This window comes from Suncus etruscus, chromosome 7 (genome assembly GCF_024139225.1).
Source record: "Suncus etruscus isolate mSunEtr1 chromosome 7, mSunEtr1.pri.cur, whole genome shotgun sequence".
Classification (NCBI taxonomy): domain Eukaryota; kingdom Metazoa; phylum Chordata; class Mammalia; order Eulipotyphla; family Soricidae; genus Suncus; species Suncus etruscus.
Genome location: NC_064854.1, coordinates 83,090,866 through 83,111,968, shown reverse-complemented (window position 1 = coordinate 83,111,968; position 21,103 = coordinate 83,090,866). Strand labels below are relative to the sequence as shown.

The 21,103-nt window shown below is 38.2% G+C and overlaps 1 protein-coding gene across 1 annotated transcript in view; it reads right to left on the bottom strand.

The window, feature by feature from the left end:
• Positions 1 to 5,362: 5,362 nt before the first annotated feature.
• The window catches only part of GCLC (glutamate-cysteine ligase catalytic subunit), a 52,613-nt gene continuing 36,872 nt past the window's right edge, over positions 5,363 to 21,103 (bottom strand). Inside the window, exons 7-16 of the mRNA XM_049776852.1 lie at positions 14,564 to 14,638; positions 13,557 to 13,673; positions 12,191 to 12,329; positions 11,647 to 11,759; positions 10,699 to 10,791; positions 10,337 to 10,441; positions 7,458 to 7,539; positions 7,272 to 7,375; positions 7,071 to 7,191; positions 5,363 to 5,893 (exon numbers count right to left, since the gene is read on the bottom strand). Coding sequence (XP_049632809.1) covers positions 5,682 to 5,893; positions 7,071 to 7,191; positions 7,272 to 7,375; positions 7,458 to 7,539; positions 10,337 to 10,441; positions 10,699 to 10,791; positions 11,647 to 11,759; positions 12,191 to 12,329; positions 13,557 to 13,673; positions 14,564 to 14,638 — 1,161 coding nt within the window. The 3' untranslated portion in view covers positions 5,363 to 5,681. The remainder of the gene's footprint in view (positions 5,894 to 7,070; positions 7,192 to 7,271; positions 7,376 to 7,457; positions 7,540 to 10,336; positions 10,442 to 10,698; positions 10,792 to 11,646; positions 11,760 to 12,190; positions 12,330 to 13,556; positions 13,674 to 14,563; positions 14,639 to 21,103) is intronic.

Sequence of the window (21,103 nt, the reverse complement as noted above, 5' to 3'; positions counted from 1 at the left end):
TTATTGACCAATAGGTCTAAATAAAATAAGATTTTCTGAATTTAAATGAAGTATTATTGGACATTTCTAGAAATCATACTGAGAGATGCCCTAAGGACTTTATTGATGGTCAGGTATTAGAATTTGTCCAAAATATATATGAGCTTGTTAAGTGATTAGATATTATCAGATGATAGGTTTCTAGTAGTATAAACACATCTGCATAACTTTTTTGGGGGGTTTTGGGCCACACCCGGCGATGCTCAGAGGTTACTCCTGGCTGTCTGCTCAGAAATAGCTCCTGGCAGGCACGGGGGACCATATGGGACACGGGGATTCGAACCAACCACCTTTGGTCCTGGATTGGCTGCTTGCAAGGCAAACGCCGCTGTGCTATCTCTCCGCACATCTGCATAACTTAAAGGTATGTTACCACATTTGAGGATAAATTAGCTAAGGGTTTAGCTAATGAGAGAGGTGTTCTTTGGGGATTAAAAATCAAGCTAAGAGAGTGGCAAGCAAGGGAGAGGGTAGGAAGGAGGGAAACTGCTGATGGGAAATGCACACTGGTGAAGGGTTTGCTGACTGAACAGCAAAATAGGGCCGGAGCAAAGGCACAGTGGTAGGGTATGCAGCTGACCCAGGACAGCCCGCGGTTCAATCGCCCGGCATCCCATATGGTCCCCCAACGCAGGAGTGATTTCTGAGCACAGAGCCAGGAGTAACCCCTGAACATCACCAGGTGTGGCCCCAAAAGAACAGCAAAATATCTTTCACTATAGCAACAGCACTACAATTAGGGCGTTTGCCTTGCATGCGGCAGACAATCTCCAGCATTCCATATGATTCCCCCAACCCTGACGGGGGGAGGGGGGTAATTTCAGGGGACAGTGCAAGGACTAACCTGAGTGAGTTCCGCCAGGTATGCCACCCCTCCCCACCAAAAAAGAAGAGTGAAATAAAACTAGTGAGATGAATACTGTTATTGGGCAAATACTTGTTTCCCTTTCCTTCATTGCTGTGTTGTAATAACCAGGGGTCATACATAACTGCTATGCTGGACATTTGGTTGTGATGCTCACAGGGTTTGCACACTTTAGTTGCAGTGCTTGCATATGCCTGGCTACAGTGTGTTGGAAGATCACTTTCTGTTGTGCTCTTAGTTCTAGACAGCAAAGCTCTGGGAGCACATTTTGTGAATGTGGGATGCACTGGAGATCAAATTTGAGGCCTCAACTTTGGCTACTGAATCATCCTCGGGACCATCAGCTAATGTTTAAAAGATGATGTTCTCTCTCCAATCAGATAAGGAGAAGCAGCAATCGTAGCTGTGAATTGTTCAGCTAAAATGACTGGATAAATTAGTTAAGGGTTTAGATAACTATTAGTTATCTATGAATGAGAGGGGTGTTCTTTGGGGATTAAGCATTAGGCTAAGATAGTGGCAAGCAAGGGAGAGGGCAGGAGAGGGAAACTGCTGATGGGAAATGCACACTGGTGAAGGGTTTGCACATTGACAAACTCAATGAACAACTTTGTAATTGTGTATCTCAGTGACTCAATTAAAGAACTAATATATTAAAAATTAGGCTAAATATTTGGTGTCATAGTGGCAACCAATAATTAGTGCTTATTATTATAGTAGCCATTTCCAGGCTGAGTTATATACTAGGTATGAATGTGAAAGACTGACTAAATGTGCTAAATATGACATTATTGTCTGTAAATATGGCTATCATGTCTTTATGGCCTATGAACTGTGACTATTGTTTATTTTATTCCTGACAGAAGTACTGTGATTTAAATATTGTTATTGATTTTTCATGTACGTCTTTTGAGCATGAATCCTATCTCAAGTGTATCCACATCCCTCCTCAAGGATCCTAGCACCTTTCAAACCTTCTCCTAAACTCAGTTCTGTGAAATTTTTCGTGCTGCCTTTGTTGCTACCTTGCTGCATATCTTTCAGACCCATATGAGAACTCATACCACATCTTCACAGGTTGTTGGGCATTTGAGTGTTTTCATATCTTGCCTATTGTGAACTAAGTTATTGTTGAATGCAAAGGAGTCAATTGATCACCTGATTATTGATAAAAATGTAATTATTAGAAATGTGACCATTGGCCCGGAGAGAGGAGAGATACCACAGTGGCGTTTGCCTTGCAAGCAGCCGATCCAGGACCAAAGGTGGTTGGTTCAAATCCTGGTGTCCCATATGGTCCCCCGTGCCTGCCAGGAGCTATTTCTGAGCAGACAGCTAGGAGTCATCCCTGAGCACCGCCAGGTGTGGCCCAAAAACCAAAAAAAAAAAAAAAAAAGAAATGTGACCATCAAGATGTCTTACTATTGAATTAAAAACAGAACTTTTTTTGTGTGTGTATTATGCTCGATAACTGCACATTCTTGATTGAAAATGGATGTTGAGATATTTAACAGAAACAGGGATAACAGGGCCACATAGATGCATTAGTTAAGCATATCATTGAGGATCTCACTCTTACTATTTAGCTTCTTGAGAACTTTAAAATATACATTCTTCACTGCATTCTTGGAAGGGCATATTATTTCAAAGGAGGCCATTGAGAACAGAAAGTTGCAGGGTTTGTCACCTTTAATAGTCACTTAATCTCTTCCTGCATATCCAAGCAGAATCACAGTATCAGCTACTGTGGATATGTCAATATAGCTGGCTCCTTAATTTGACAGAATACAGTTGTCTTTGTGTTATTCGGCCCATTGCTTTTTTCTTTTTTGTTTTGTTTTGTTTTTGGGTCACACCCGGCAGTGCTCAGGGGTTACTCCTGGCTCTATGCTCAGAAATCGCTCCTGGCAGGCTCAGGGGACCAATATGGGATGCCGGGATTCAAACCACTGTCTTTCTGCATGGAAGGCAGACGCCTTACCTCTATGCTATCTCTCTGGCCCCCTATTGCTTTTTCTTACTGCATTTTGCATTCAACTTTGTCCAATGTGAGTACTTTAAGGGTTGTGTGGTTTTTTGTTTTCCATTGGCTAAGAAAATGGTGCATAGGAGCCAGTCATAACCCAATGGTTGGGACGCTTGATCTAAGGCAGTTGATCTGTGTTCAATTTCCTTTTTTTTTGGGGGGGGGGTTTACACCTGCAGCGCTCAGAGGGTTACTCCTGACTCTATGCTCAGAAATTGCTCCTGGCAGGCACGGGGGACCATATGGAATGCCGGGATTCGAATCACTGTCCTTTTGTATGCAAGGCAAATGCCTACCCCCATTCTATCTCTCTGGCCCGTGTTTAATTTCTGATTCACCTATGCTATTTTTTGAGTGTTACTAGGAATGAGCAGAGCCAGGAATAAGCCCTGAGCATTGCTGAGTGTGGCCCCAAATAAAACAAAAAATGAGAATAGTTCTAAGATTTTCTCAGACAAGGTCATGTCACCCACCACAGTTGTCCAACTTAAGGTCCAACCTCATCAGACTCCTTTTAGTCTGCACCTTTCTAAATGTTACTTGGCAAGGATTTTTCCTTTTGACAGAAAATGTTGCATATTTACATGAAAGAAGAGTAGAGTTGGGAGAACAGCTGGTAACACTCAGCAACTTATCTTCATGGGGAAGGGGGACAGGCTTAATCTAAATGGAAGCTTATTAATAGCATCTCTGAAGCCCTAGCAGTACAGTAATCTACTTATTGATAGTTCTGGAAACCCTGAGAAGCAAAACACTGTGAAGCCAGGACACACTTCTTAGCCCTTTCCCTGACCCTGGATGCTCGAAGGATCTTTTAAGGATTTTTCTCTCTACAAGCTTTAGGCCTGATAGATTCTCAGATTGGTGTGTACCACATGGGCAAGGACTCGTACAGCAGCCACCTATAGTAGAGAAAATATTAGTTCTGAAGACCAGTGGTTACACACTTGAGTCTCTTTTCTCCTAAGGGCTGGCAGTTAAGTCACTAAGAAGTTATTTTTGACATGCTTCTTTCTAAAACATTCAAAGATCCCAATAAAAAACAATTTTATTCAGTATCTAGACTAATTAAAAAGTGAGCCCCACCATCCTTTTAGTTGGTAGAACTCACACACTCAAGAGTTTTCAGAATGCTAATTTCACATTTATTTCCTCACACAAGCATTTTAGCTTATTTGCCCTTTAACAAACTGATTTACACAAGCAAACTGCAAATTAAAAACAGTATTCTTTTAATTCTCTGAAATGCATTGTATGTAATAGAATAAAAATCTCAGTATTTATACACAAACTGCCAAAGCAGCTTTTGTAGTGATCCCTTGAAATTAGCATGAGAATGTAAATACGTATATGCCTGCAAAGGTTTGTATAGTCTCCTATCCATAGTTATTAAAGACTTTTACAGTGGGAGGGGAGATGACAACAAAAAAGCTAACAATCATGTAAAACAAATTATTTACAATGAAAACATTCAGGAGCCTGATTCACAAAGCTTAGTGCATTATCATGATTTAGTTATACATTTTATTTATGAGTTTCAGAGAGGGGTCAGAGTTGTAGAATATTTCTCAGGTGGCTTGTAAGAGAATGTCAGTATGCTTAATGTAAATGGAAAAAAATGAACAAAAGAACTTAAGCAACTGCATGTGCTTTGAAATTTTCAGTATGCCACAGACAGAAAAAAACAGGCAGATGTCCATTTCTAAGAATTATCCTGGTATGTTCAGGAAGAAAATGAACTCTTCCTCTTTTGCCCTTAAAACAAACAAAACAAGGCCGGAGAGATAGCATGGAGGTAAGGCATTTGCCTTTCATGCAGAATGTCATCGGTTCGAATCCCAGCGTCCCATATGGTCACCCGAGCCTGCCAGGAGCAATTTCTGAACATGGAGCCAGGAGTAACCCCTGAGCACTGCCGGGTTTGACCTAAAAACCACAAAAAAACAAAACAAAACAAAACAAAAAAAAAAAACAAAAAAAACCAAACAAACAAACCAACAACAACAACAACAAAAAAAAACAACACTCCCACTCCAATTTCCCAGTAATCACTACACTTGAATCCAGGGTAAGAGTCTGCTTCTCTATTTCTACAGAACAATCTAAATGTTTGAATTAGAAAATTCAAACAAAGAATGAAAATATTGTTGCTAAAAGCAATCAGATCAGTAGGTCTTATTTCATGATGACAGCTGGGACAGGGTGATCAAGTGATTAACTATTCTGGTAAGAAAAAAATATAGAGTGCAAGAAATCTAAGATTACCCAGGAAACACGCCAATGGATTAAATAATGGCTTTACATATACAACAAAAGCGATGACTCAAAGAAAAGTAATAAGATAAATTTTAAATTTCAGTGAATCAGGTCCCAGAGAAAAGTTTTTAAAGAAAATGTACAGTAAACATGTAAAACTCTGGAATGCAAGTATATTACAATTACCAGTGCATTACATTTACACAAAACTGCTTAGATAGCAGTTCCCCCAGAGTTAATAACTGAAAAATGTACAAGTCAGTTAACAATTACTTTAGATACAATGTTATTAAAATACACTGTTAATCATAAAAATACTATGTACATGTACACTGTATAAACTCTTCACCTATGAATAAAAGCAGAAAATACACTTTTGGCCCACTGACCCAAGAAACAGTGCAGGTTCGTCACACTATGTTCATGGGCTGAGTAAGTTCTGTAGAATGGCACTAAGTTCTTAGACAGTAATGTAATTTTCCTTCTGTAGGATATTTAGTTCGAAGAGTCAGTTTTACTTCCACTATATTTAGCTCTTCGAAATGCTGGTCCAAGTAACTCTGGGCATTCACATAATTCATTTGCAATTTGGTTACACTTTAAAATAAGACTATAGTTCATTTCATCAGTTATTACACTGTCTTGCTTGTAGCTGGGATGACTTGCAATAAACTCCCTCATCCACCTGGCAACTGTCATTAGTTCTCCTGGAAAAAAGAATTTTTAAGCAATTGAAGTTAAAAATTAAAAACAACAGAAGAACATTTAGTGGCCAACATAAACACAATCTTGAAGAAAAACAGTAGAACCTTCTGGTATTATCAATGACAGGACTTTAGAAGAAATATTGTCGGGGCCAGAGAGATAGCATGGAGGTAAGGCATTTGCCTTTCATGCAGAAGGTCATCGGTTCGAATCCCGGCATCCCATATGGTCCTCCGTGCCTGCCAGGAGCAATTTCTGAGCATGGAGCCAGGAGTAACCCCTGAGCACTGCTGGGTGTGACCCAAAAACCAAAAACAAACAAACAAACAAAAGAATATTATCTATGTTGTGCTTCAAGAATTTCTCCTGAGGAAATTTAGGTTGCAGGCAGGTAACAAAACAAACAGACCATACCCCACTCATTGCCACTGTCAACTCTTGAGAAAAAGGAACCAGTTCCAATGTATTGCAGTGCTTGCTTTCCCCTCTCATTAGAGGCCTAAGACCACAGAGCTGGTATGTTAGACACCTCAAAAGGCAGTTACATTCTGAGTGATCAGGGGGTGGAGAATAAAATTATAGAAGGCCCAAGTAAAATCGATTCTAAACCACTGTTACTGTTATTCACAGCTTGAAGTTCCCTGTGCCAAACCCCTGTTAGGCATCTCTAATGTGAGTTCCTCAAAGCTCACAAAGAAGGGCATTCTTAGGGTGTCCACTATCTGGAAATAGAAGGACCAGGCATCCTAGTTGTGTTGATTGTTTACCTATAAAGTTATTTAGTAACAAAAAAGAGGCCGTGATCATGTCCATATACCACTGAATGAAAAAACAATACACAAGCAATGCAGATATTGCAGTTTGTATTTCATCATCTCAGATACCATCGATTTAAGAAAAAAGGAGGTACAGAGATAGTTCAATGGACTGAGCATGCATTTGCTTGCAGAAAAGGCTGAGGTTTGATCCCTGGTACTACACAGGCTCTCAGCAACAGGCACTGGGGCCCAAAAACTAAACAGAACAAAGATGCACCTAATTGTAAATGCCAAAATGTGAAAAATCATTAATTAAAAATAAAGTACACTTGAACTATGACTTTCCAAATCTAAATTTTTTAGGATGACTTTGTCTATGAAATTAAGATATTTCGAAAAAAGAAAGCAAAGGATACCATACCAGATGCTCTCTTCTTAATTAACTTTAGGTAGTTCAAAATACTACATCGGGTGTCAACATCCACTTCCATGTTCTCGAGGTAAGAGTTCAGAATGGGGATCAGCCCAGGAAACAGGCCTTCCTGTGAGAGCAGGGAACATTAACAAATAGTCTACCCTGAAGGCTGTCTGGGGAACACTCTATCATACCCCACCCCTTTACCTTTCCATTGATGATGGTATCTATGCTCATGAGAGTGTACTCCTCCACAGCCTGCTCTGTGCTGTTCTGGGCCTTGCCGCAGCCATCCACCACACTGTTGCCACCTACCAAGTTAAAGGGGACAATGGTACTTTAGAGATTTGTTAGGCTTACAATGATGCTCTATAGATCAAGAGGATGTAATACCTTTGCAAATATCCTTCCGAAAATAAAACATTCCCTGCAAGACAGCATCCCGTTTCTGTGCTACTTTCATGTTTTCATCAACCTAGGGGACAGAAAAAAAAGAAAACTAAGTGAAAACATTCTTGGCCAAACAGATGACTTTCAGTAAGGATTCATGCCCTTAAGGACTCTACTTTTCTTCCCAATGCTTTTTGATGGAAGAACAGGACTTTCTTTTATATGACATCTACTCAACCTCACACAAGTATGTCCTTTTTAATAACAATGGGAGACTCTAAAAAGCAGCTTAACTTAAAAAAATAAAATAAATGGGCTGGGAAGAAAGAATAGGGGTTGAGGTACATACTGAGCCTGATTTGACTCTGGTAATCATAAGGTTCTGAACGCTGCCAGGTGCAATCTGGAGGCTCCTGAGCATTATAGAGATGGATATTTTCCAGCACCACGTCATTAGATTTTGAGGACCTGCCCTCCTGAGCTCTGCTTGGACATAAAAAGTTTCTTTTGGCTTGCTATTCAAAGCACTTTGGTGACCAAACTGAAGCAGGGAGTTGTTCTCTTACTCAACAGTAACTCAAAATCTCAGGGAAATGCAGAGTAGAGAGCTAGTTTCTGTGCAGTTCTGTGCAGTTCACTGCCCTCCCTGCAACTTAGATTTTGCTGCCTCACTCTGCTAAAGAAAGAAAGAGTCAGCAGATTGTTAGGTCTGGGATCAGGTGAGAAGCCCCCAACTGCAGAGGATTGACAATACTGCTACGCCCACCTGGTGGCTCTGGCAATCAATTCATTTATGAGTCAAAAACTCTCCATTAGGAGACACCTTGATCACCCTTGACCTTAGAGTAAGAGAAGGAAAGAAAAGAGTGGAGTGGAGGGGAAGAGAAGAAGAGATAGATGAGAAGCAAGGGAAGGAAAGGGTCATGGGGTGCTAAGGAATGATAGAGCTAAATATCCAAACGACACAGTCAACAACACTGAAATCATGGACTCAAACTGAACTTAAAAAGGTAACTTTCAAGATGACAGACTGGGAAAAAGGGTTATGGGATGAAACCTGAGAACATTGGTGGACAGAAGATACTGGTGGTGGGATGGGTACTGAAACATAAAATCACGAAATGTCTAAAATTCAATTCTGAATAACTGTACATCATGGTGCTTTATTAAAACAAAACAATTTCCCCTTAGGGGTAGAGCCACAGTATAGTTCGTATCTGAGGAAGGGAACTTGTCCTGTACATGGCTGACTTGAGATCAATCCTCATTACCCTATATGACCCCCATCAAAACCTGCCAGGAGTAATTCCTGAGTGCAGAACCAGGAATAAGCCTTGAGCACCGCTGGATATTATCAACCAGTGGATATCAAAACAAAACAAAAAACCCAAACCTTTTCTCTCCTTTGTGAATTTTCTATTTCTCCAATGATCCCCTCAAAGCACAGCTTTATTTGGGGGTGGGGAAAGGTTTGGGTCATACCGGGAGGCACTCAGGGTATACTCCTGGCAGGCTCCAGGAACAATATGGAATGTAGGGGACTGAATCCGAGTCTGTCCTGAATTGGACGCTTAAGGCAAATGCCCGACCACTGTGCTATCATTCCAGCCCCAGTAAAGCTTTTAAAACTTCAAAAGTCTCTTAAAGTTCCTATTAAGAATCTTAGAAGTTTATTATTTCCAGTGTCTAAAAGGAGAAAAAAAGGGAGAGAAGAAAAATGTCTTCCATAGAGGCAGACAGGAGGGATGGTGGGAGGAAAACTGGGGACATTGGTGGTGGGAAATCTCTGATGAAAGGTGCTAGACATTGTATGACTGATAATTATGAACAGCTTTCTAACTGCATCTCACAGTGCTTAAATTTTAAAAATTACATAAAGAATCTTAGAGGGTTAATGTTGAAGTGGTACCGTCCTTCTTTTCCATACTCAGGAAGAGACATGATTTTTGGAGTGATCTCAACATTTCTAGAAGCATAAATACATATAAAATTCTACCATGGCATCAATATGTTTTCATTTCTAATAAGATTTTTTCCCTACATTTCTGAACCAAGAAATTTTTTTTTCCTGAGGTTCATCAAGTCTGAGTTTGGTGAACATGCTTATAACCATTATTTGACCTCTTGATCTGATAAATTACTTATCAGCATTTCACTGAAGGCTTTTTATTGGGATGAGGATGATTAACAAATCAGTCCAACAGTAAAAAACTTTTTTTGAAAGAATTTTCATTCCACTAATTTTTCTTACATTTTACTAGCTGTACCTTCCTCTCATCCTAATTTTAATATTACTGTATTGAATGTATAAAATTGCAGGTATTTTAATAAAAAATTATTTGAAGGAAAAAAAATCAATATATATATAGCTTACTCCAGCCATTTTGAATTGAAATACTCTAGAAATATAGTGACACTTCAAATGCATTTTTAAATCTCATTTTGAATGAGCCTGAATAAGGACAGTAGCAGTCTGCCAATAGAGTACCCAAATCTGGGCCCGGAGAGATAGCACAGCGGCATTTGCCTTGCAAGCAGCCGATCCAGGACCAAAGGTGGTTGGTTCGACTCCCGGTGTCCCATATGGTCCCCCATGCCTGCCAGGAGCTATTTCTGAGCAGATAGCCAGGAGTAACCCCTGAGCACTGCCGGGTGTGGCCCAAAACAAAAATAAAAACAAACAAACAAACAAAAAAAAAAAGAGTACCCAAATCTATGGCATTATCTTAGATTTAAAAGGAAAGAGAATAAGATGGTGGGATAAATATTTTATTCTCAAGAATGACAAATCCTAAATGAGGCCATATTTCAAAATAAGTATTATATACACATGAGCAACTGTAAGTATAGGTATCTATATCAGTATAGCAACATATCCTTACCTTTGACAATGGAATGAGAAAATCCAATTTGTAAGAAAGGATCACTCTGGTAAGCAGGACCACAAACACAACATACGCTGAGTTCTCAAAATCTGTTAACTGAACCTAGACACAAGAAGTTGGGAGATGTTACTGATCAACTATATAAACTATCTGGATCCTATTAATTAGTAAGCCTGGGTCTGGAAGTCTTCCACTCACAATCTTTTTTCAGAAAACAAATCATCAGCTTTGAACACATACAGTTTAGTTCGTTATTGCCTTCCAGTTAATCTAAGAGTTATTGTAAAAGCATCAGAAGGCTTATGGGAAGTAAGGTCGGTTACCCCTGAGCCAGTTCCAGCCAATGGTATGCGTCTTACCTCCATGGGTCGGAATTCTACTCTCCATCCAATATCTGAGTTTGGAGGAGGGGGCTTAAATCTCATTGTCTGCCAATTTGTGGACTGAATATTCTGCAATAGAAGAGCAGGGAATAAAATCAACTTTGTTGTTGGAGCCATAGCACAACAGGTAGGGTGTTTGCCTTGCATGCAGGCTATCCAGGTTCAATACCAGGCTTCCTATATGGTCCACAAAGCCTGCCAGGAGTGATTTCTGAGTACAGAGCCAGAAGTAACCAGAGTGCTGCAGTACGTCACCCAAAACCAAACAAACAAAATCAACTTTCTATGTGTCCTAAGAAAATATTAAAGTTTGTTAAATAGTTACTGAAGATTATTGTAAACCAATGTCCTATGTGTCTAAAAGATTTACTAAGATTTACTATTTAATTAGTGAGGACTGTTCATTTATAAGTTACAAAATAATAATTTAAGATTTTCTTGGCATGTGACTTGCTAGGAAAACAAAACAGTAAGTGTGAACAAAAGTTGGGTAACATGTGGACAGCAATAAAATGACTTATGTTATTTTTGTGTAGAATGTTTGAAATTTTCACTATTGAACCAGAAAAAAATAAAGAAAAATATAGAACATAGTTAAAATAAAATATAAAGGTATTTTAGGCCATTTTAACGTTCTGAGTTCTGGGGCTAGAGTCATAGTACAGTGGGTAGGGTGCTTGCCTTGAATATGGCCAATCTGGGTTTGATACCTGACATCCATCCCATATGGTCCTCTCTGTACCACCAGCAGTGATCCTGAGCATCTTCGGATGTAGTTAAAAAAAAAACAACACACAACTTTTTTTCTTACCTTTTACTGTGTAATGTAAAGCAGTATGGCTTCTATTGCTGCTAATTGTTTGCAGGTGCAGAAAACTGCCTGATTTGGTGAGGGTGAAAATGGATTTAAAACTGAGAAGGTACCTCAAAATGGTCAGATTCATTAGCATCATCAAGGTTTATTTTCTCTTCAAACAGAGTCAGTGGGTCTCTAATAAAGAGATGCGCGACATGCTGGGCCAGTAGATGATCGATGCCTGCAAAGAGAAGGCATGCAAGGAGTGATGTCAAATTTTAGAGTCTACTGTTCTCAAAGTTCAGTAAGGAAAAAGACAGCTCAGGAAGTTTGAAACAAGGTTACCTAACGCTTAGAAATGCCTGGTTCACTCAAAATTCTGATGTTACCCAGGATTTTATCCTCTGAACACTAGGTGTTCCAACTGTATTGACTCCTTACAAAATGCCTGTTGGAGCACTAATGTGAATTTAGACACCTCCAAAGTAAGTTCCTTTTTCTAAAAGTCAAGTAGAACTCACAAGTTTTGGAACTTGAAACTTTAGGAACAAGCAGCCTCATAGGAAAAGTTAGACACTTCACACTAAAAACAGAAACCAGATTAAGAGTCAGCAAAAAGTTTTGAAAATTATAGGCACGAAATCAACTCTAGAAAAAAAAATAGACACTTACCTTGCTGCAACAGTTGTTGATAAATTTCTTTGTCGATAGTTAAGTCGATGTCATTATATTTTTCACCACATGCTGATAAATAACTATCTATTGAATCATAACGGGATTTACTAATCCTATAATTATTTTTCTTCAGTGGCTAAAATAAAAAAAGCCATATAAAATGATCTGCAAATAGTGATTCTATTAAAATGCTGTAAGACTTTATGTACAATAATTATATAAAGCTATTCAAATTTACTATAAGAACCTTCAAAATAGTTATCTCTAAGGAAAATGACAATTTTAAAATACCTGGAAGGGCTAAGAACTGGCTAGGTGGCAGAGCACATTGTTATTCATACCAATCCCATGCAAGCCCTGAACCTACCCCCAGCTCTGTATTCCTGGCCCTCACCACTGCTGGTGAATGGCCTTTGTTAAAAAACAAAAATAATTCTTAAAAAACTCTGGCCATAATTGAAGATCACTTTCTCGCATGACTTAAAAGTCTTTCTTCACTCATAGCGATTATTAAGCTATAATAATAAATGCAATGATTCAAAGCAAAAAAAAAAAATGCAAAAAGGAAACCAAAAGGGCCCGGATGGATAGCACAGCGATGTTTGCCTTGCAAGCAGCCGATCCAGGACCAAAGGTGGTTGGTTTGAATCCCGGTGTCCCATATGGTCCCCCGTGCCTGCCAGGAGCTCTTTCTGAGCAGACAGCCAGGAGTAACCCCTGAGCAACGCCGGATGTGGCCCCAAAACCAATAAATAAATAAATAAATACATAAATACATAAATAAATAAAGGAAACCAAAAAAAACCTGGTAGTGTAAAACTATCTAAATGATTTGTATAAATTTTTTCATAGTATAATCAACAATGATTAATATTCAGCAGTAGCAGTATAGTCCTGGTTGAGAACACCAGAGTCACTTGTGAGAACGCTTTTAAAAGTTGCTTTGTCTAAATCCTAGCCCTGGAGGTTAGCTGGCAATAATCTAACCCTTTATATATGTGAAGAATATAAAAACAAATTACACTTTCCCCACAGTAGAGAGCAACATAAACAAAAAATTTACATAGCACACAAAAAAATCTTTTGTTAAAAATCAGAAACAAATAAAAGTGTAGAAAATGCTTTAGAAATTAAAACAAATACAAATTTACACAAACTCCCCTTTCAAATAAAATCACATACCCCACATACTTCTCAACAAACATTATGAAAACAAAGATACAGGTTTAAAACATGGTAGTCTCTTCCCACATGTGACTAACCCTCTAAAGATAAAAATTTAAGGAAAATTTCAAAATTATCAGTCACATTAACCCCATTTACCTTCTTGATTAAAAAAGGCTATTAAAAAAATTATTCCCACCTCCAGTCCTCTCTCTTCCCGAGTTCTATCATCTACAGATGCAGAAATCACTCCCCAGCGACAATCAATGTCTGAAACATAGCCTCTATAGAAAGGAGATGCAGCACTCAAAGCCATCTAAAAACAAAAGTCAACACATCAACAAGTTCAAAGTGATAACTATACATAATGAAAGAAGTCCCTGGCAATTATTTTTGGTTAAGAGGAATTAATTCTACAACTTATGCAGAGCTCTACTTTCTATTGTACTTGTGATCATCATGGTAAAATACACATCCTCTCTATACTGTGAAAACACATTGCGATAGTTAAAAACACTCAGATTTGACACTTAAATACAGAAATAAACTGGCAACATTAAATTTCTATTGCTTTGATTTATTTGATGACAAAATTCAAATCTCACAATAGTTTCTTCCATCCACTTCATGCTATACTAACTGATCTACAGGGGGTAGTTCATTTTTTAGCAAAGGTTTGCCTAGGCCAGTGTTACTCAACTGTGACTATATGGCCTCTGAAGCATCACAGGATACCCCTAGGGCAGTGATGGCTAACCTTTTTGAGCCCGAGTGTCCAAACTGCTGCACAAGACCAAAGAATTTCCTCAAAAGTGCCAGCACGTCAATTAAACCTTAATAACAAGATTTTAGTATCTAAAAACTATGCTGCACACGCCACATATCTTAATTGTGGACCTTCCCACATGCCAGCTGCAAGGCCTTCACGTGCCACTGCTGGCACGTGTGCCATAGGTTAGCCATTGTGGCCTTAGGGGATTCCAAGTGAGAAGTATATAAATATGGGGGGGGGGAGGGCCCAAAGCATGAGACAAGGTGGAACCCAACATGCAGTAGGGAGTGGCACTGGAAGAAAACAAAGTCAGAAAGGGGCTATGATTGGGAAAAGGTTCAGAGATACTGGTCTAGAGTTAAGCACACAGCAAATTTTGTACACACAGACCTTATAAAAACAAGTATATTTTTTAAAAAATAATTTATACTTACAACAATGGGGCAGATAGTGGCCAACTGATCATACAGATATCTGGCCTCAGATATGCTACAGGCTTGGAATGTTACCTATTTAAAATTACAAAGTATTAAAACTTTTACCTAAGAATTGCAAATTATTAAAACAACACAAATTCATTAGCATCCTCCTCAAGGATAGACTGAGAAGGAAGAGAGACTAGAGAAGAGAGGGTGCTGGTATATATGTTCATTCTCTTGAAGATAATAATGCAGGGTTTTTTTTAAAAAATAATTTTTATTGTGACCAAAGTGAATTACAAATCTTTCACAGTAATATTTTAGGTACATAGTAACAGTGAATCAGGGGCATTCTCACCACCAGTGTTGTCCTCCCTCCACCCGTTCCCAGCATGCATCCCATATTCCCCTCCTTTGCAGTTTGGTTTAAAAACTTTTAAAAAGCTTGGAGGGAGGAAGAAAGGAAGGAAGGAGGAAAAAACTTAGCTGGATGAACAGATAATAAAGTTGTGCTAATATATACATAATGAAATACTACGCAGCTGTAAGAAAAGATGGTATCGTGGAACTGGAGGATATCATGTTAAATAAATCAGAGTAATACTAATGATCTCACTCATCTGTGGAATAGAGATAAAATAAGGAACAGCGTATCAAACAATGACAAACCTCTGACTTAAAACTACAAACTGATGGTCAAGCAATGGAAGTGGGATGGGAGAATGAGGACTGTATTAAAGGTAATTTGGAACAGTAGTGAGGGCTATGAGAAAATTAGTGGCCATCAACACCATAAACATTAGCACTATAGTAGCCATGTTACCTAAGCAAATAACCATATATTTAAGTTAATTAAGAAATTGAGGGGGAATAGTAGAAAAATGATGGAGGTCAGCAAGCCTCTGGCTTATACTGGCTTAGTTCCTTTGTACAGATTATTATTTCAGAAAGCTAACAGGTTCTTAGAAATCTTATTTTTTTATTTTTATTTGGTAAAAGAGAATTAAAAAGTTTTCATAGTAATATTTAAGGATTATAGTAACAATAAACGAGGGGCTTTCCTACCAGTATTGTCCTCCCTCCATCCCTGTTACTAGCATGCATCCCACATCTCCCTGCTTTACTCCCCGTAATGCTAGTGGAACTGTTCCCCACTTGTACAGCTTGTTGTAGATTAGGTATTGATTCTGTTGTTGACTTTGGATTTGGTATTCAAGTCTTGATCATTTTTTATTTCCACCAAATGAACATATGACTATCTGGTCTTGGTACTATTGGGGGGGTGCAAAGGGAAGGCAAACAAAAAAGATAAAAACAAGAAGTCCATCTAAGTGTTATAAACATCCATTTAGAAGAAGGAAGGGAAAAAGAAGAAAAAGGTAACAAAACAAAATCAAAATAAAAAAATAAGGGAGTAGCAACAAAAGTACAAAAAGAATAAAAAGGAATAAACCAAAAACCAAAACCATAAACTATGGAAAGGAAAAAAAAACAACCAGACCAGCAACTTCTTAAAAAAGGTTGTTTCCTCTTCATATTTTTTTTTACAAAAGGGATATGTAGCTAATCACCTTAAGCATACACTCTGTTTTAACATCCAGACCACACATCCTGCTTTCCCTTATCCCCTTCCTGTCTTTCCTAACACAGAAGCATACACCCTGCTGTAATCCCCTCACATTCTACTGACACAGATTGGCTGACATGGAGTCCACACCTTACTCTCCAAGTTACTCTCCCTACTATAAATATTTCTTTCCCACCTACAATAAACTTTAGTACTAAACTGAGCTACTCTCCTGAAATGGAAGGGAGATGCTTCTTTGTGAGTACGTATTCTGTTTGCCTAAGATTGACCTCAGCAGTGACTTCTACATCCAGTGACTCTGACCTCACCAGTGACTAAACATCTTGGGATCTAACATTACCAGCTGCATTTACAGGAATTGATAATAATGAGTTTTCAAGCTGCATGACATTGAATAATAGTTTGAACAACAAAAGAATGGGAGAAAAGTGGATAGTTGAACCACTGTAATTGTCAAGAAGAAGCTGAGGAGAACTAGAGAGCCAAAGTTCTCTCTGGTGACCAGTGCTCTGGTGACCAGTGGAGTAAAGAGTAAGATTGTAATTTTTTTTTTTAGTAAGATTGTAATTTAAGGTTTTGGCTTTAACAGTGTCTAAAAGGAAAAAAAGAAGAGAGCAAGAGAGCAAGAAAAGGCAAGAGAGAGTGAGGGAGGGTAGAAGAGGGAAAGAGAGAGAATGAAAGAGAGTGGGAGAGAAAGTAGATGGTAGCAGGAACAGTTACATGAACATTGAGTAGAAATAAATAATGAGCAGGCCTAAATACCAAACCCAAAGTCGATGATAAAAGAATCAAGACCTACAGTACAACATGTTATATACAAAGGGGACCGGTTAGACGAGCAATCCAGGGGGCAAAGGGTGGAAGTATGGGATGCATGCTGGGAATAGGGGTAGTGGGAGGTCAACACTGTGGTGGGGAATTGCCCCACTGGCATTATATACCTTATATATAATTCACTGTCATTATATACCTTAAATAAAACTGTGAAAGACTTAATTTATTTTAAATTAAATAATTTACTTAAAAAATAATTTATTTTAAAAAAGATGGTGGTTTGGAAATGGACACTCTGAGAGAGGTGAGTGCTGGATTGTTATAATGACACTCTATCATTAAATATCAATCAGTATTGTAAATCACAGGATCAAAAATAAGAACAATTAAAAACTAATTTGGCTTGGTTGTTCTGAGGATCAAAAACAATAAACTTATGCCAATGAGAAAAAAACAACAACAACAACAAAGTCCAACTAACAGGCTGCATTTCAGGGCTAATGTCCAGAGGAAAAAATACCTAAGGAAGTGTCATAGACTGGCCAGATCCTTAAGACTTATTCTTTTCTTGAACAAGATATAAATCGAACTATGAAAGATTATGGCTATACTGGCCCACATAGCAGGAAGCTGGGCATCTTAGGGAGTCGAGTATGGGACAAGACCCTGCCCTCCAAAGCTAAGCTTGCTGCCTCCCTCACCCAGAATACAGAATCCTAAAAGTCATAGTATTAGTAATAGTGCTATAAATTTCTGGAACAACTTCATTTGTTTGACGCTGTCATCCCTATAGGAACACACCAATTTAACAGAATGAACAGCTAACAAGAGCTTACTAATCCTGCCATTGTATTAATGACTTAACTGGAGATAAAATTTTTACAAATGTGCTTGTACTGTGCTTTTTGTTTTCTCTTTCTTAAATCTTCTTAATTTTTTATTTTTACTTTCATTTTTTCAATAACTTGGCTTTCACTTATCTGAAAACTAATGTATTATGATCAACTATGTCAACTATGTGATGCATTTTTCTTTAACAAATAAAAATAAATTGTATATGCAAATCAGAAAAAATAATCTCCAAGTAAGGTTCAGACTGTGTCCTGAACATGGGATGCTAACCCAGAAAGCCTCCACAGGTACAGAAAGTAAGATATCTAAGAATTAGGCAAATCTGGGGACGGAGTGATAGCGCAGCAGTAGGGCATTTGCCTTTCACACGGCTGATCCAGGACAGACCTAGGTTCAAACCCCATGTGGTCCCCCAAGCCAGGAGTGATTCTGAGCGAATAGCCAGGAGTAACTCCTGAGTGTCACCGGGTGTGGGCCAAAAACAAAACAAAACAAAAAACCAAAAGAATTAGGCAGATTTGGGGCATAATGATGTAATGACACTGGACTCTCTCACTTCTCCTCTTCCTCCCATTTTTTTTTTATTGTTTAGTGGCTCACTTAGGTAAACCATATTTCTGAGCTCTTTGAGCTCAAAAATCTCCTGGGGCTCATCTAATTTATTACTATTTTCAACTAAATAATGAACAAAGTGAATTGGAATAGGCCAGGATGCTGGAAATGCAATTACCTCAAAGAGAGACAGTGGGAAGGAAATATCAGAGGTAATATTAAATAAATCAGAAGTAATGTTAAATAAAATTATCCAGGGTAGGGATGACTTGAAAAGGATGAAAAAAAATTTGGTAATCTAGAGATAATTTTATTGTTGTTTGGGAACCACATCTATTAGTGCTCAGGAATCATTGTTAGCAGGGCTTAGGGAACCAATGGGGAGCTGGGGATTAAACCTATGTTAGGTGCATGCAAGGCAAGAGCCCTACCACTGTACTAGAGCTTTGGTCCTGATTTCTTTTCTTCCTTCCCCCCCCCCCCCCCACCGGGCCCACCTATTTGTGCTCAGGGGTTACTCTTGGCTCTGCACTCTGAGGATCGACGGTGTGGCCGTCAAACAAAAACAGAAACAAAAATCTATAGGCCTCTTACTCTCAGATTCTTACCCTCCAAATATTGAAATATTTCCAGGCATAGTTTAAGGCCAGCATTACCCTGGATACCAAACCCAGAAAAGGGTACTACAAACTTAAGTGCAAACTACAAACCAATTATCTCAAAGAACACATATCAAAATTTTCAACCAAATATTAGAAAAACTAATTCATATACCATGACCAAATGGAATTTATTCTGATGACTAATACTGCTAGTACCACCCAAAGTATATTTAAAAAATGCATGCAACATAAACAAAAACACACAAAAAATACGCCAAACCCCCATAAACAAAATGAATTTTAAAAAATGGGCAATTTGTGTGCTTTCTAAAGAATCTAGGAGGCATATTTTAAATATATACACAATCTCCCTGATTTATCAGGGAAATGCAAATTAAGACTTTTGTGACAATGGTGTTTATCCAAAGTAGTAATAACATCACCACTTAATTGCTGGGAAGGTATGGGGAAAATACAGCATGTACTGTTGGGGGAATGGAAAGTGGTACTACCATTTTTGGAAAAAACCCTATAAAGCTAGCACTCAAACTATGCATTATCCAGCACTTTCACTACTGAGTATCTAGGATCTACTTGAAGAAAACAAAAACAAATAAAAACATACATCCCTCCTAGATTTATTGCAGTGTTATTAAAATAGCTGAAATATATTTAAAAAATAGCTAAAATATTGAAGAAGCTCTAGCCCCTGCTTAGAGATGACTGGCTAAAACAGATGTGATTACTCATGTATAACAAATTATGATTCAGCTATGAAAAGAAAAAGAAAAATTGTCATTTGCAGCAAAATAGAAGGAACTAGCGGGAAACAAGTAAAATGTGAAGCAAAGGAAGTCAAAAGGAGATTATTTCTACCTCCCACATAAGCTGATGATGAGACACAATAAAAAGACAATCCAGGGCATACAGACAACAGAGACTACCTGAGAATGTATGGAGGGCAGATGTAAACAAAGTAGTGATAAAAAATGTTACGTTTTAGGGCCAGAGCAATAGCAGAGCAGGTCAGGAGGTATTTATCTGGTACCCACGAGGATTTGATCCTCTTGCAGACCACCAAGGGATCACCAGGCAAATTCACCAAAGTTTGCTTTGTGGCCCACCAAGGTTTGATCCTCAGCATCCCATCTGGTCCCCAAGTCTGCCATAACTGATTTCTGAGAGCAGAGTTAGGAGTAACCCCTGAGCACCATCAAGTGTGACAACCCCAATTTTTTTTAAGTTTTAAACAGATAAAAAGATAAGATATTTAATACAACTATTCTAAAAACAACTACTTACAAGAAGCAAAAACAGGAGAGAGTCCAGGAGTTAAGGCAATTGCCTTGCATATATGGCCAACACTAGTTTGTTCCCTGGCACCATATATGGTACTTTCCCAGCACTACCCGAGTAATCTCTGAGCACTGTACAAACTAATCCACCCCGCCCTCCCAAATAAAAGCAAAACAAACAGCTTCTTTTGCTGGGGGGTTGGAAGGATAATAGTCTTTTGTATTAAGAGGCCATTTATAATAACTACACACTGGAAACAGTTCTAATTTTCTGTAAAGGCTACTTAATTAACAGTTATACTTTGAACTTAGTTTTGGTGCAGGACATGGCATCAAGAAAAAAAACAATGTTTTCCTAAAACTATGACAAAGTCTAAACTTGATAACAAAATATCTCTATAAACAATAGGTGAGATACCTATTTCGGCATATTTATTTATATAAATGTTATATAAAATGTTATTTTATTATATAAATCACTCTAAAATGAAGCAACTCTGCTATCTGTGGCAAAGACTGGCTTAATATTTAACTCACAAAGGGCAGTCAATCCTCCAATAGCACTGATATAATTTTAAAGTCATGCATTGTACAAATGTTCTAGAGCTTAATGGTTTGCTTCAGAAACATTTGCAATTAAGATAGGTAAGCCGATATACAGTCAAAAGTTTAAAGGTTTCTTTTTTTTTTTATGAAATGTGGCCAATTCTAAGGATCATTTGCTGGCCTAGTTATTTGAGAGATATATTTTTTATAATACCAAATAAGAAAAGCTGAAAAAATATTGTTGGTCATGGCTAAAATGGTTTGAAATATTTTAGCATGGAAAACTTGACTGGTATTCACTTGATATATAGTAACATGCAAGATGTACATACTGTGTGAATGCCGT